Source organism: Sorex fumeus, unplaced genomic scaffold (assembly GCF_029834395.1).
Source record: "Sorex fumeus unplaced genomic scaffold, SorFum_2.1 ptg000045l, whole genome shotgun sequence".
Lineage (NCBI taxonomy): Eukaryota > Metazoa > Chordata > Mammalia > Eulipotyphla > Soricidae > Sorex > Sorex fumeus.
The window spans coordinates 8,029,717-8,044,526 of NW_026606102.1; the positions used below are offsets into that span (position 1 = coordinate 8,029,717).

At 42.8% G+C, this 14,810-nt stretch overlaps 1 protein-coding gene across 4 annotated transcripts in view; it reads right to left on the minus strand.

The window, feature by feature from the left end:
* The window catches only part of FGGY (FGGY carbohydrate kinase domain containing), a 475,385-nt gene that overhangs the window by 122,002 nt on the left and 338,573 nt on the right, over positions 1-14,810 (minus strand). For all 4 annotated transcript variants that reach the window (XM_056122278.1, XM_056122274.1, XM_056122275.1 and 1 more), the window contains one exon: positions 7,366-7,513. In XM_056122278.1, coding sequence (XP_055978253.1) covers positions 7,366-7,513 — 148 coding nt within the window. The remainder of the gene's footprint in view (positions 1-7,365; positions 7,514-14,810) is intronic.

The window sequence follows — 14,810 nt, forward strand, 5'->3', positions numbered from 1 at the left end:
GCTCCCTCAACTGTGTCACAGTGGTTGAAATGGTAAAACCAGCCATTCAAAATAAAAACAATGAGAAAAAGTTGAAACCATGCAATCATTCCAGATTGGTGGGTATTTAGCTTCATCGTGGCCTGAAGGTGATTCACTTTAAATGGGTATTTTAGAAAAAAAAAATAAAAGTAGTTACAATTAGAAAACACAAGCAACAAAACAAAGGAAAACCAATCCGAGGTCTTATATGGGATACAAGGAACAGGACAAGGAGGCAGGGACTCTCAAACTTTCATCAGCACTAACTGTTCTGTAAGGCACCAAAAATGTGAGTTTCTGCCATGCTAATGGGGAAATGGAGTAGAGACCAGAGAAGTACAGCCAAGTCTAATCACTCCAGTTGGGTGGAACATCTTTTCATGATGGCTTAAGTGATAGCTCAGCTTCTTTAGCTAGTGTTCCACGGCTAGTCACCACTGTGATTGGTGAGTCCAATAGATCCTGAGCCATGGTAAAGGGCTCAGAACTGGCTGCTTAAGAGTGCAGAGCTATAGGTTCAAAAGCACTGGCTGGTGCTGTGTCTTTACTGTATGATGGTCCTCCCATTTGATCTGAGCACTGATCTTGCAAGGAACTCTGTGCCATTTCTGTTGATGACATCACAGACCTAACCTCAGGGTTCACACAAGAGGTCCATTTGGGAGCCAGGGTGCAAACACACGACTAACTTTGGAAGCCTGGGTTCCCTTACTGTGTCACAGTGGTAGAAATGGTAAAACCAGACATTCAAAATAAAAACAACAAAAAAAGTTGAAACCATGCAATCATTCCAGATTGGTGGGTATTTAGCTTCATCTGGCTCTATGGGTGGCCATGTGTGTTTCTTTAAAAGCTAAGCAGAATTTTTTTTTTACAGTTTTAAAGAACTTTGAACCATCAGCATTAAATGTTATGAAAATGATTTCATTTCTTTTCCATATCTTATATGCAGCCCCTACCTCTCTGGGGCACAGTGATGAAGTGAGAAGAGGAATGTTTATAGAGATGGTCACTTGGTCGAGGCTCACTATTAAAATCCCCCCTCTGGCAATCTCTCTCTCTCTCTCTCTCTCTCTCTCTCTCTCTCTCTCTCTCTCTCTCTCTCCCCTTTCATCCCAGGTCAATTCTGTACCCTACCAAAAGAAAAATGAAACAACTAGTCATAGGGCATGGAGCCAGCAGTTACCAGAACAAAAGAAAATGAATTTATCATGCATAATGGAAAGATTCCTGGGTTGTGCCCTGCTTCTACTTAGGAGGGGAGGCACCTACCGGGGAAGGGCTTAGAGTCAGGTCAAACCCGGAGGGGTGATTACTTTTGAAATCTGAGTGAGTGAGAGGAAGAAGGAAACTAGAACCACTACTGAACAGAGGCAAGATTCAAGTTTAAATCCAAGGAGCAGAGTCAAAGTAAGAATGAGAGAAGTATATGTTACCATTAAAAAAAAAGTGTTTTTATTCCACAAAAATTAAAAATAAAGAATGGGGGGCTGGAGCAACAGCACAGTGGGTAGGGCATTTGCCTTGCACACGGGCAGCCTAGGTTCGATTCCCAGCATCCCATATGGTCCCCCAAGCACTGCCAGGAGTAATTCCTGAGTGCATGATCCAAGAGTAACCCCTGTGCATCACCAGGTGTGACCCAAATAAAAGGAAAAGAAAGAAAGAAAGAGAGAGAGAAAGAAAGAGAGAGAGAAAGAAAGAAAGAGAGAAAGAAAGAGAGAAAGAAAGAGAAAGAAATTATGGGAGGAGTGACACTTCCGGTGGTTAGAATCAGGGCTCAGAGGCAGGGCTGAGGAGTAGGGTTCAAGGTTAAACCAGAGACTCCCATATACAGTTCTCAGTGCATTTTGTAAAGTCCAGGGTTGGGAATTATGGCAGCACCATGGAGACCTGAGCTGGAAGTTCAGGATTCGTGCTTTTGTTTGAGTCCTGCTGTTTCTTGGCTTTCTGACTTGGGGCAGCCACTATTCATTCCTCGCTTGACACGTGAAGACTGAAATAATCGCTTCAGCAGAAGGCACTCATTTAGTGCCTGTCTCTGACCTGAGCACACTGTTGAACTTTTCTTGAAAAAATAAATCATCCCCAATGCCCTACCCTCAAAATGGTTTTCCAATAAATCTAAAATATATGCGACATCTGATGTCTGCTCCAATCATTATTTTCTTCACTGAGAATGATGCGTTAGATGACCTTCCTGCAGGATTTTTACCAATTCCACAATTTTAAGTTGTCTTTATTCACAAACTTTTCATCGCATTCTCAGGCCTTTTCATCTGGATTTATTTTCTTTAATAAGTTTCTGCTCTGCTTCAAAGAGATGTGCCTTTAAAACCATTCCATCAAATAGGCCAGGAAGTTTTTAATTGTTTTCCTTTGGTGTTGGTAGTAAATAATTAAGAGGTCGTTCTGTATGCAAATCATTTTTCCTTTGGGACTCACTTGATTCTTTTTTCTAATGTATTCTAAGTGGAGAACTATACATAGTGTTTCCCAGCAGGCAGGCCACATGATTTCCTCCAGCCCCTGTTCCTTTTCACTTGAATTTGATTCTTCAGCCAGCCACCTGTTCTGCGCCTAAACAGGTTTTCTGTAGGGAATTGCCAACCACCAATTTCCTACCCTTTCTAAAGAAGTGACAGGCACCCCTCCAAAGGCTTGGCCACCGTGGTTCCCATTCCTGCCCGTTAGTAAGGATTTCCCAGTCCACCCACAGGCTTCCTGCTCAGCTGGCTCCTTGGGTCAGCCGTTTCCTACGCAATCAACTGAAATGGGAGATAAGGTCTGGCTGAGAAGGAATTCTGGGAAATTAAACTCCCAGAATTCCTCCTCAGGAATTCTGTTTCAAAATGAAAAAAAAAAAAAAACAAGACCAACCAACAAAAACACAAAAACAAACCCCTGAAGATCACAGCCCCATTTTTACTCTGCATTTTTTAATATACTTGTTTTGTTTTCAGGGATTGCTGCTGGCTCTACGATCAAGAATTAGTCCTGGCAGTGCTTGGGGGAACCATACAGGATGTCGGGAATCGAACCCAAGTCAGCCACATTCAAGCAAAAGCCCTACCTGCTGTACTGTTGTTCTGGCCCATGAACTTTGCATTTTTTTAAGCATTGCAGCAGAAGGTGGAAAGGGCCAAAGTCTGCCAAGATTAGGGGTTTACTGTGTTTCTCTGTTAAATTTTATATTTCTTGGGCCAGAGCGATAGTAACAGCAGATAGGAAGTCTGCCTATCATACGGCCAACCTGGGTTCAATTCCTGACATTCCATATGGTCCCAGAGCACCACCAGGAATAATTCCTGAGTGCAGAGCCAAGCCCGACCCCTAAGAATTGCCAGGTGTGACCCAAAAAGCAATATATATATATATATGTATTTTTTTTTTTCCTCAGACATGGTAGTCTAGTCCTTTAGAATCTGGAAAATCTACCCAATTTCACTTTTCTGGTTGAAAAGCCATTCTAATTTTCAAGGCTGACATAATTAATTTTAATTCTCTCTCTCTCTCTCTCTCTGTCTCTCTCTCTCTTTCTTTGTGTGTGTGTGTGTAGGAGATTGTTGGGTCACTCAGTGGTGCTCAGAGCTTACTCCTGACTCTGTTCTTGGGAGTAATCACTGCTGAGATTCAAGAGGTCATATGTGGAGCTGGGATCAAATTGGGGTTGGCTTCATGCAAGGCAAATTCTTTAACCCCTGTACTATCCCTGGAATCCCTGAACAAAGTGGCACCTGGGCTTGTCCCTGTATCCCCACTGTGTGCCCACTCTCTATCACAACACAATAATAATCATGAAGCCTGGAATTATGTCTAATTACACCCCACAAACTAGTACAGAACCTAATTGCTAACAATAATGAATTGATAAGCATAATTATACAACAATGGGAGCATATTATCCTAGTTTATGAGAGCATTAATAACAGTGTTAAATACTTATCTGGATAGTAAGAGTCATTAGCAATCTAATCTATTTAGAATGAAAAAACTGTTTAGTTTATTCTAAGACAACAAATGATCTCTTGATTATCTCCATGTTGACTATCAATCACCAATAAGCATTTAGTATGAATGAGAAGCAATTTAAAAGCCAAAAGAACAAAATTATACATGATTCCTGACCTCCAAGAGTTATTCTGACAATTATAGTTGCAGGAAGATTTTAAACCTAATATTTCATAGGCTCCTCCCTCCCTTCTCTTGAATCATGCTACATGAATGTAGTGACTGTTGGATCTCACTGTATCAGAAGGGCAGGCTTAGCACAGAATCACTACCAAATATTTACTGAGTGAGGGCTGGAGATGGTACTCACAAGAAGCACTGACAAAGGATAATATGGGAATAGATGGGTAACAGCGTGATTATGTTGATGCTATACCAAAGTGGATTAAGGGAAAGAGGGGAAAATGTTAATTTTCCTTCCTTTTCTCTTAGGCAGGTCGCCTCATCCTTCCAGTGTTGTGACAAACACTCACAAGCAATGCCCAATCCAAGGACAAACTCACCCAAGGAAGTCTACAAAGGAAAATTTTTTGTTAAGAAATATCATGTGGTTAAATTTTCAGTACCTGTATTGCAAACCATAATGCCCAGAAGAAAAGACAGAGAAGAGATCGAGAGAGTGAAAGAGAGAGAGAGAGAGAGAGAGAGAGAGAGAGAGAGAGAGAGAGAAAGAGAGAGAGAGAGAGAAGAGAGAAAGAGAGAAAGAGAGAGAGAGTAGTGGCTACCATAGAGGCAGGCTTGTGGAGGGGGGGTATTGGTGGCAGGAGAGAAACTGGGGTCATTGGTGGTGGGAAATGTACACCAGTGAAGGGACACTGTATGACTGAAACCCAATCATAAAAAACGTTGTAACTGTGTATCTCATGGTAATTGACTTAAAAATATTAAAAGAAATATTATGTTCTATGTGATGTATGCTTATACAATAATAAAAAAAAAACTAACAGGAATTAAAAAAATACACCCTTACCCTAACGAGAACACATATTCTAATGAGTCAGGCAGCCTTCAAAATCACTCCAGAATAATGTCTTTTGAAATTACACTGTGTTTGGATCCCTTCATGAGAATGCCCTTATGTTAGAAATTCTTTTTTCTTTGGACATCAGGATTGAAGAAACGTACAAAACTCCCTGGGATCCAATGCAACAACAATGCTGGAACCGAAGCTGAGTACCCTGATTCTGCCAAGGAAGGGTCCCAAAGACAGAGAGACTTGAGAATCCGGGCCAGTATGGTCTATCACCATGCTTTTTTTCCCCTTTTTTTTTGTAGACCTACAAATTTTTGTGCTTGGGTTTCAGTTATACCATGACTGAGTACCCATCCCTCCACCAGCGTCCATCGTCCAGCACCGCGGGTCCCAGCATCCCTCCCACCCCCCGTCCCCCCATCCTACCCTGCCTCTGTGGCAGGGCATTCCCTTTTGATCTCTCTCTCTCTCTCCTTTTGGATCCTATGGTTTGCAAGAGAGGCATTGAGTGGCAATCATGTTCAGTCTATAGTCTACTTTCAGCATGCTTCTCCCATCCTGGGAGGATCCTCACAACACCCTTTATTTGGTGCTCCCTTCTCTATCTGAGCTTTCTTCTCCCCTAGCACATGTGGCTGGCCTCCAGGTCATGGAGCAAAATTCCTGGTACTAATCTCGGCCACTCCTGGGTGTTAGTCTCCCATTTTTTTACTTTATGTTCCCCAGATGACTGCAATCTTTCTGTGTCTATCCCGTTCTTTCTGACTCATTTTGCTTAACATGATACTTTCCATGTAGTACCACTTGTATGTAAATTAATGACTTCATCTTTTCTAACAGCTACATAGTACTCCATTGTGTAAATGTACCAGAGTTTCTTTAACCAGTCATCTGTTCTTGGGCACTCAGGTTTTTTCTAGATTCTGGCTATTGTAAAGAATGCTGCAATGAACAAACAAGTGCAGATGTCACTTCGACTATACTGCTTTGCCTTTCTGGGTCACCATGCTTTCTTTAGGGATCACTTTATAGATCAGTCACACTTCTCAGCTTTGACCTTTTAAATGTCTATAATATTTGGGTTGAGATGTGTATCTTGATTATGACACTGATTTTTTTTTTTTTTTTGGCCACCATATACGAGCCACTGTTTGCACCCAGAAAAAATGCAAATCTGACTGTAGGCTCTCCAGCTGCAGTCTGTGGACACATGATCCTCTCTGGACATTTCTCCTCTGTTTCTACAGACCAAATAAGGAGGCCAAGCTCATTTCTTGTTGTGAGGGCACACTTCAAGGACTCCAGACATAACTTTTACCATGTATGATTTTTCTTTTCTCTTCAAGTAGGTAAGGAAAATAAAGACCAGGCCTTCTTGTTGGCATTATAAAGATATTGAAGATATTCTCAGTAAAATTCATCACCAGAGCACAGCCATGGGTGTCTTCACATACTCCAAGCCAGGAGGCTCCTGCACGCACACATCTGCCTTGCTCACTCAGCCTCCCTCTGGAAGGCCTGCCCTAACTGTCCTTGCGCCACGGTTTCAAGGCCTTGACATCTTCCTGAATTCTGACTTCCTTACTGCTTGTGGCCTCTTCTGTCCTCTGAGGCCTGAAGCTGATCTCGAGTTCTCAAGGTTTAACATGCCTCAATCATCCTTAAGCAGTGATGTTCTCCATGGCCATCCTATTCTCGGCCACCCGTTCTCTCTTCTGTCATCGCAGTCTATCAGCACTTAGTTGGTGATGAACTGTCCCATTGACTTCATCCTGGCCCTTACAAGGAGGAACAACTCATGGTCCACAAGACCCCACGTGTCTGCCACTGTAAACTATTACTTGTACTTTGCATGTATTGAAATGTAATCTGAAGTCCTAACAGCGTTAGTGAGGCGTCTTAACATCCTAACTCACAGCTTAAGGCATATGTGTAGCGGTGGCAAGTGGGATCAAGGGTAGCAATATTTACCCCTTATTTACCAGGTGACCAAGGGCTGGAAATGGAAAAGATGATGCTATGGACTGATGTCAATGTAAAAATGACCCAGGCAGAGACTCATGACTTCCAACCACTTCATGGTGCAGCGGCAGTAGTAGTAAACTGTAAGAATTACTGCTTTTGAGGCTCTCAAGGTTGGCTCAGAAACAATGATAACTTTCAGCAGAGCCTCTTGGGGAAATGTGGGTGGGGGGAGGGGGGCCAGCAGCCAGAGCCTGCACAAAAGCATCTGCAACTGGTCCATGGAGCTATTGGCTTGTTTATTTTCCTTCTTTTCTTTTCTCCTCCCTTGGCTCCTTCCAAGTTTTGTAGCCCCTTGGCCCACCTTCACCTTCCCGCAAGGACTGGCTGTTACTTACCATGCCCTTTAGTGTCAGATCTGCTAGGGGAGACCGGTTGCCATGGAAATCTGGCCAAACATGTAAATCAACAGTGAGGAAACCCACAGGCTGAGCCTTCTCAATCAGATCCAGGTGACTGTTCAAATACGCATACACGTTCTGGCATCTGGAAGAAAAGTGAATTTTGTTTTTAAAAGGGGGGGTGGGAGTGGGTGGGGGCAGGACCAGGGAGCAAACTGTTCTGCAGAAAGAAGCCATTTGTACTTCACATCAAATCCAGAGAGTAAGCGTAATTCCCCAAAGTTTTGCAGAGAAATGACCCCAATCCCACGAAAACCAGTGTAGGGCAGTCTGGGATGTCACTGTCCTGTCGCTAAGAGTAGGTGCTCTGTGCTGGCGGAGAATGGGGGTGGTTCTGAATCAAGACCAGCTCCAGGAATGGCTTTGCCCTGGTGATCCTGGAACCAGGAGAAAGTTATTCAACCTTCCTGCAGCACCATCTTTGCATCTGTAAAAACAGATACCATAATCCTTGTCTAGCTTACCTCACAGGGTCAATGTGAAGATCAAAGGAGACAACAGATGTGAAGATACTGTGTTTTGTAAATTGTACAATGCTATACACATGTCAAGGATATATAAAAAATCTGTATTCCTAATTGTAATAATAATGATGAAATGAATGACTAATGTTTGTTTCTAGACTCAGGTTAGGGGTTTGCTAAGAAAAGTAAGGGGATGGAGTAAAGCAGTTAGGTTTAGGAGTTAGGAAATTTGAGTTCTAACCTAAACTCATCAAATGATTCTGCAGTATTTATTTATTTATTTTGCATTGATAAGCCACTCTTTCTTCCTGTGTTTAATAAGGAGGTCAAATGATCTCCTTCAAGTCATACGAGGTTCAGCTGAGAGGAAGACAGAGATGAGTGCTTGAGAGAGGAAGTCTTTTGTGTTCAGAGCTTCGTTTGCCTGTATTCACTGAGGAACAGGAGCTAATGACCCAACCACTCTGAACATTGAGCCTTTTCCAGTGAATACACAGCAATAACAATAATGCCTGTTTTGAAAACCACAGCACTCAAAAGGAGAGAGAGAACAAAAGGGAATTCCCTGCCACAGAGGTGGGGTGGGATGGGGGTGGGATAGGGGGGTGGGAGGGATTCTGGGATCATTGGTGGTGGAGAATGGGCACTGATGGAGGGATGAATACTCAATCATTGTATAACTGAAACCCAAGCACAAAAATTTCTAAGTCTACAACTGTACCTCATGGTGTTTCTGTAATAAAAATAAAGAAAAAAAAACCAATATCACTGCATTAAAACTCACTGCACAGTGCTCACTGGGGATGACCCTTTCCCCTTTAAATATGCTTCATTCTCAATAATTTCAGAATAAAGTCAGTTATATCAGAGATTGACATTCATGCCATTTTCCTGCTGGGGTCCTTGGAAGGAAGGCTTTAAAGATTAAAAATGAAATAAAAACTGGTAGAAAAAAAGTAGGAAAAAAAACTATCCAAGAAATACTATAATACCCAAGACAGCAAGTATTTATTATCTATGTTTTAAAATGCATTGGAGGTTAGAGAGATAGTACAGCAGGTCAGGCACTTGTCTATCTAACATGTGGCCAAGCCTGGTTTGATTCCTGAATAGCATATGATCCCCAGAGCACCTCCATGATGATTTTTGAGTGCAGAACCAGGAGTAAGCCCTGAGTACAGCTGGGTGTGGCCCAGACACAATTCCCCATTCCCCCCCATAAATAAGATAAAAATGGATTGACATTTTTTTCCTTCAATTTATGGCACAGTGTCTCCATGGATCTTAGGAAGTTCCTCAAACCTCTAAACTAAGTTAAAAGAAACAAGGAAAGGTACAAGTAAAGCCGTGAATTTCAAAATTTTATGTCAAATGAAAAAATGTCCATAAAATTCTGATACAGAAAGAGAGAGGAGTAAAACCTATACAAAAGCATCTATGATCGTGTGAATATGTTTGCAGGCATGACGTGGGCTGAGTGGAGGTGAGGGCTACCCGACCCTACCCTTCTCATCTCTTTGCTTCTTGCTGTGACCCCTCATTCCCAATCATCAAAATATTTTGCCCTGCATCACAGGAGGATGATGACATTGTTGGGAAAAGGCTTGCTAACCCCAGTTTGATGAACTGCCACACCAGTTGAGTTCACTGGAAGTGGCAGCCAGGGAAGCCATATATCCACCATCAGCCACCCATTGCAAAGGTGACACTCAAAAAAGTAAATTGACCTAGATAAGGCCAAATCGCTTCTCTGTATGACCGTGGCAGGACCATGGGTCAAAAACTGACAGGCAAACTTTTGTTTTAGCATGGTTCTGCAAGAGTATTGAGAAAGGAAGTCTGTGAGGCTTCACTGAAGGGAGGGCAGGGAGAAGAGAGGGGGTGTCAGATCATATAGCTGGGGAGAATCTGATCACACACCATGATTCTCTTCTCCCTGCTCTCTCTGCTCTTGGTCCATTAGGAATCACACTTCAAAAAAAAGCCATGAAGCATCTTTTGGAGTCTAAAGTCAGAAGTCTACATAACTTGTGGCAATGTATCACCTCAAAACAGCATCACGACATTTACACAAAAGGCATTTAAAAAAAAATAAGTGCATGTCTATAAATCTTTTCATTTGCCTCTCAAGGAATCTCTGGGTAGGGCATTTAGTTTCAGACAGCAGGGTCAATAAGGACCAATAGGCCTAATTACTATTGATTCATCATTGTCTCATTTACTGTGGGTTTTTACAAACAGTGAGATTCATTTAGTCTCTACATAGATGGTCACTCAGGCACTAATGAGCCCTCTGGGGGATGGGACATGTGCTTTCCCCTTTGACTTCTAACCTCCTCGCAGCTGTATGTTTATTCTTTGAATCCAGTCATTCTCCTGCATGTTTTTTCAATTATACCTTACCATGTGTGCTATCTGAGTATATCATTCTAAATTAAATGCACTTGGAAAACATTAAAATAACAAATGCACATCATTATTCACATAATTTTAACCTTGCAGAATGCCTATGGGGGGGTGGATTGTTTCATTTGTATGTTTTATCAATTCTTCTCAAAGACGAGGGCGGTCTGCCCCCTTCCAACTCGGGAATCACATCTTAACTATTCCAGGAGGATCGTTCCCCCCCCCCCCCCCCCTCATGCACTCCGGGGCTCATATATCCTCCCTCAGAGGGAGAAATTCTTGCTGCCCTTGTCCTGTTGCCTCTGAAGAAAAGAATAGCTTCAATAATCACCCAGTGGTTTTGCCAAATACCAGCAGGGCGATTAGGTCCTCCTGAACCTCTCCAAGCACAGTTTACGTTTTTGCAATCAGAGTTAATGCTTTTCCCTTACAGGCTGCTGTGAAGATTAACTCTAGAGTTCTGAGCACTATAAAATGATAGGTGATCGATAAATAATTCCTTTCCCATCACAGGAAATTCATTTCTAGTTTAAAAAAAAATACCCAAGTCGGGGAAACTTTTTTTTTTTTTTTGTGCTCCAACTTTATTGCTTACAGTCTTAAATGCAGACAGCACCTGTGGAGTCTCTGGTCTCTTCCAAGTCATTTAATTATTTGGATTCATAGGCTGCCCACAAATATGGTGAACAGACTTTCAAAACTCCAATCAGAACACATGTTCTCAGAACAGACACTGGCCCCCTTTGTGGGAGTAAGAGAAAGTTCTGGGCAGAAGCTTCCCTACTGTCTGTCTCCAGGTCTTCACTGCTGTCCTCTGCAACGAGCATCTGGCTGCCCCATTGTCTGTACTCCCATTGTTCATCGATTTGCTCAAGTGGGCCCAGTAACGTCTCCATTGTGAGACTTCTTGTTACTGTGTTTGGCATACTGAATACTCTTGGTAGCTTGCCAGGCTCTCCAAGAGGGGCGGAGGAATCGAACCCGGCTCGGCCGGGCTGGCTGCGCGCAAGGCAAACGCCCTACCGCTGTGCTATCACTCTGGCTGCCCCATTCTACAGAAACGCTTCCCACTGAGAGAGCCAATGCCTTGTTGGTGGCAACAAACCTTTTTTGCTTTCCTGTGTATCAAATTCTCTCTCATTTTATACTGCGTTAGCTCTTCTTATTTTGCTTCTGCCCTTCGAAAAACCTTTAGATTTTCCTACCTCATCTCAGGCTGGTTCTCTTCCTCTGTCCTTTAAGCATCTGAGTATCCCAGAGCTCTGTCCTTGGCCCTCTTCTCACTCTGTCCACACCCTTGGGTGATCCTGTCCTCTAACATGGGCTCCCACTCCCATAGAGGGCTAAGAATGTTCAAATCCATGCCCGGATCTGCTGCTCATTGCAACATCTGCCACCCATTAAATAAAAGCTTTCTCTTGGATATGCAAAGGCATCTTCACTAAAAATAAATAAATAAATAAAAAGGTCTGCTAGACACAGATTCTCTTTGCCTGATAATGCGAGTGTTCCGTAGTTTAATGGAAGCTGATAATGGAGACGTTACTGGGCCTGCTCGAGCAAATCGATGAACAACGGGAGGACAGTGACCTATCGGGTCTCATTTCCATAGCTGCTTGAGCGACCATCCTGGGGCAGATTCAGAGTGGGAATTGTTACCACTTTATTCAGGCCATTGTCAATAATCTGGATTAGAGCACTGGTCTCCTAACATATCCTTGCTTGAAATTTTATCCTAACTAGGTTCCTTACACCTTTGTTTATTTTCCAGAGTGACTCTTCTAAAGGTATGAGTCTCACTTCTACCTAAAGTTCTTGAGTGGCTCTTTCTCACTGTACCCAAAATAAAGCATAGATTTATTTGCTTCGCAGAGATGTACTTCACCATCTGTCTCTCCATACTGTATTATTAAAACTTCCCTTCTACCTTGCATATACCGCACTCTAAGCACATTACATTTATTTTGTGTATAATATGCACTTTTTTAAATTTATTGCTTTTTGGGTCACACCCAGAGATGCTCAGGGGTTACTCCTGGCTCTTTACTCAGGAATTACTCCTGGTAGTGCTCAGGTGACCATATGGGATGCTGGGAATCAAATCCTGGGTTGGCCATGTGCTAGGCAAACACCCTACTTGCTGTGCTATCACTCCAGCCCCAATATGCACATTTTAATCTCTGAATGTTTTCCTACTGTGCTCTTTGCACCTAGATTTTTCTCTTTTGTCTTCCTTGAGAGGCTTCATCCTTCAGGACTCATCTTTGATAAGTATCTCCTGGAGGCTATTCTTGGACTGGCCTCTCTTTCATGCACACGTTGCAGTCATGTGTTATCACCAAGCTCAGTCTCACAAGAGGAAAGAAGTATGATTCTGACTTCTTCAGACATCACCAAGGACTGTAATGGCACCTGTCCCTATTGCCTATGGTAGAATCTGACAGTGAAATTTGGGCTCTCTGGTTTGGGAATGGAGAGGGAGTTTTTGGTAGTAACAGTGAGGACATCATTTTCCTATATGGAATCCAGTATCTTCCCTTGGTTTTTAAAGTCCTGGATGGGGCTGGAGCAATAGCACAGCGGGTAGGGCATTTGCCTTGCACGCAGCCAACCTGGGTTCAATTCCCAGCATCCCATATGGTTCCCTGAGCACTGCCAGGGGTAATTCCTGAGTCCAGAACCAGAAGTAACCCCTGTGCATTGCCAGGTGTGACCCAAAAAGAAAAAAAAAGTCCTGTATGACAAAGGCTCTTCCCCAGTACCAACTCTAACCTTGCCTGGCCTAATAGCAATTCTTCTACTTTCTATTTGAGGTTTTCATGTCAGTGAGCCCACAAGATGAGAGTCTTCTTCCCTCTCTCACTTTGCATGGATTGCTCCTTTTCTTCAAGATTTTAACTGTCCCTCCATCATTCTCCCTAACCACTTTATCTTTCCCAGGAAGTCTATCACTAAACTCGGTTCTTTTCTTTTTATATCAGACCTGGTAACCACAGTCTTACCTCTGGGTTCATTTACTTGTTAAATGTCTCTGGTCTCCTCTGGATGTTAAACATGAAGATAGAGACCATCAGCAGTATCTATTCAGGATTTAGTACACAACTTGGCACATAGTATCTACTACTCAAGAATCAAATGGACAAATGTCTCAGTGTACACTCACTGCCTCTTTATTCTATGTATAGGTCATCTCTGGAATCTGATTTCTTTCTTGGAAAGTGAGGCTCTCAGGAAGGTGAAGAGTGAGCACCATGTCTCAGACAGAGAAACTCAAGAGACTTGGTTCCCCCATTAGCTTCCTCAGTGGACAGTGACTTGCCCAGGGTTAGAAATCGGACACCATTTACCTGCACCTCTCCTTCCACCCTCCCACTAACAGTTGGCTTCATAGTCCTGGAGGAGCTCAAGTGATTACTTTTAAGAGGGCAAATGTGGAGCTGGAGTGATAGCATAGCACATAGGGCGTTTGCCTTGCATGAGGCCAACCTGGGTTAGATTCCCAGCATCCCATATGATCCCCAAGCACTGCCAGGAGTGATTCCTGAGTGCAGAGCCAGGAGTTACCCCTGAGCATCACCAGATGTGACCCAAAAAGGGGGAAAAAGAAGGAAAATATGTGTGTGTCTCTTCCATCAATCTAAATGCTGAGTACAATCCGGTGTCCTTACCATGCAGTTAACTCCTATAACCCACATTTTTGGGTGCCTGGCTACAATGTGTGTCCTCTACCTTCCACCCTAGCCCAGTGGCTCTGACTGGTTGTCCATCAGCCAATAATGCTGGCTGCTGTTCGAGCAAGTTCTGGAGACTTGCTGTTTGTCAATCTTCACATACCATTTGCTTCTATTCTTTGTTCATCGAGAGTTCTATTCAAGGTCTACCTCCATTTGAAAGCCTCCCCACCTAAACAGCTTCCAATTCATCATCCTGACACCCTTCCATCTGCCTACTCACTTTCTCTCTCCTCTCCATCATCCTCTTTCCTCTGCTGCGTGACCCCCACTATGTATATGTTTGTATGTGATTTCTACTAATGCAAGGCTATATTTGACCTTTGTTCATTCCTACATCATAATTGTCAACAATATTCTCATGAACAGTAAGAATATTCAACTCTCAACCCTGGATTTTAACACTGTGGATAATGCTAACATCTAGTCACCAAACCCTGCCACTACCAGGTACTCATCCAGGGACACTAGCAGTACTGATTCTTCCAGAAAAATCAGATAATAACGGATAGTGTAAGGAGTCAAAGACTCCTTTATATGGATGGTCCATATAAGGGGGTCAAATGGTCCATTATGTGGGCCATCTCTGCTAAGAAGATAAATAGCTCTATACCTGGTCCCACTCAGAGAGCAAAGTTGATTGTCAGTTACTGTTGACTTAAATTGGCAACTCACAAACATCTCTTTTCCAGAATCTGGCCTAAAGGGTCTATGGCAAATGAAGAGCATAAAATACTAAATGTTTATCAACATTTGTTTCTATAGTTTTGAATAGGATTTA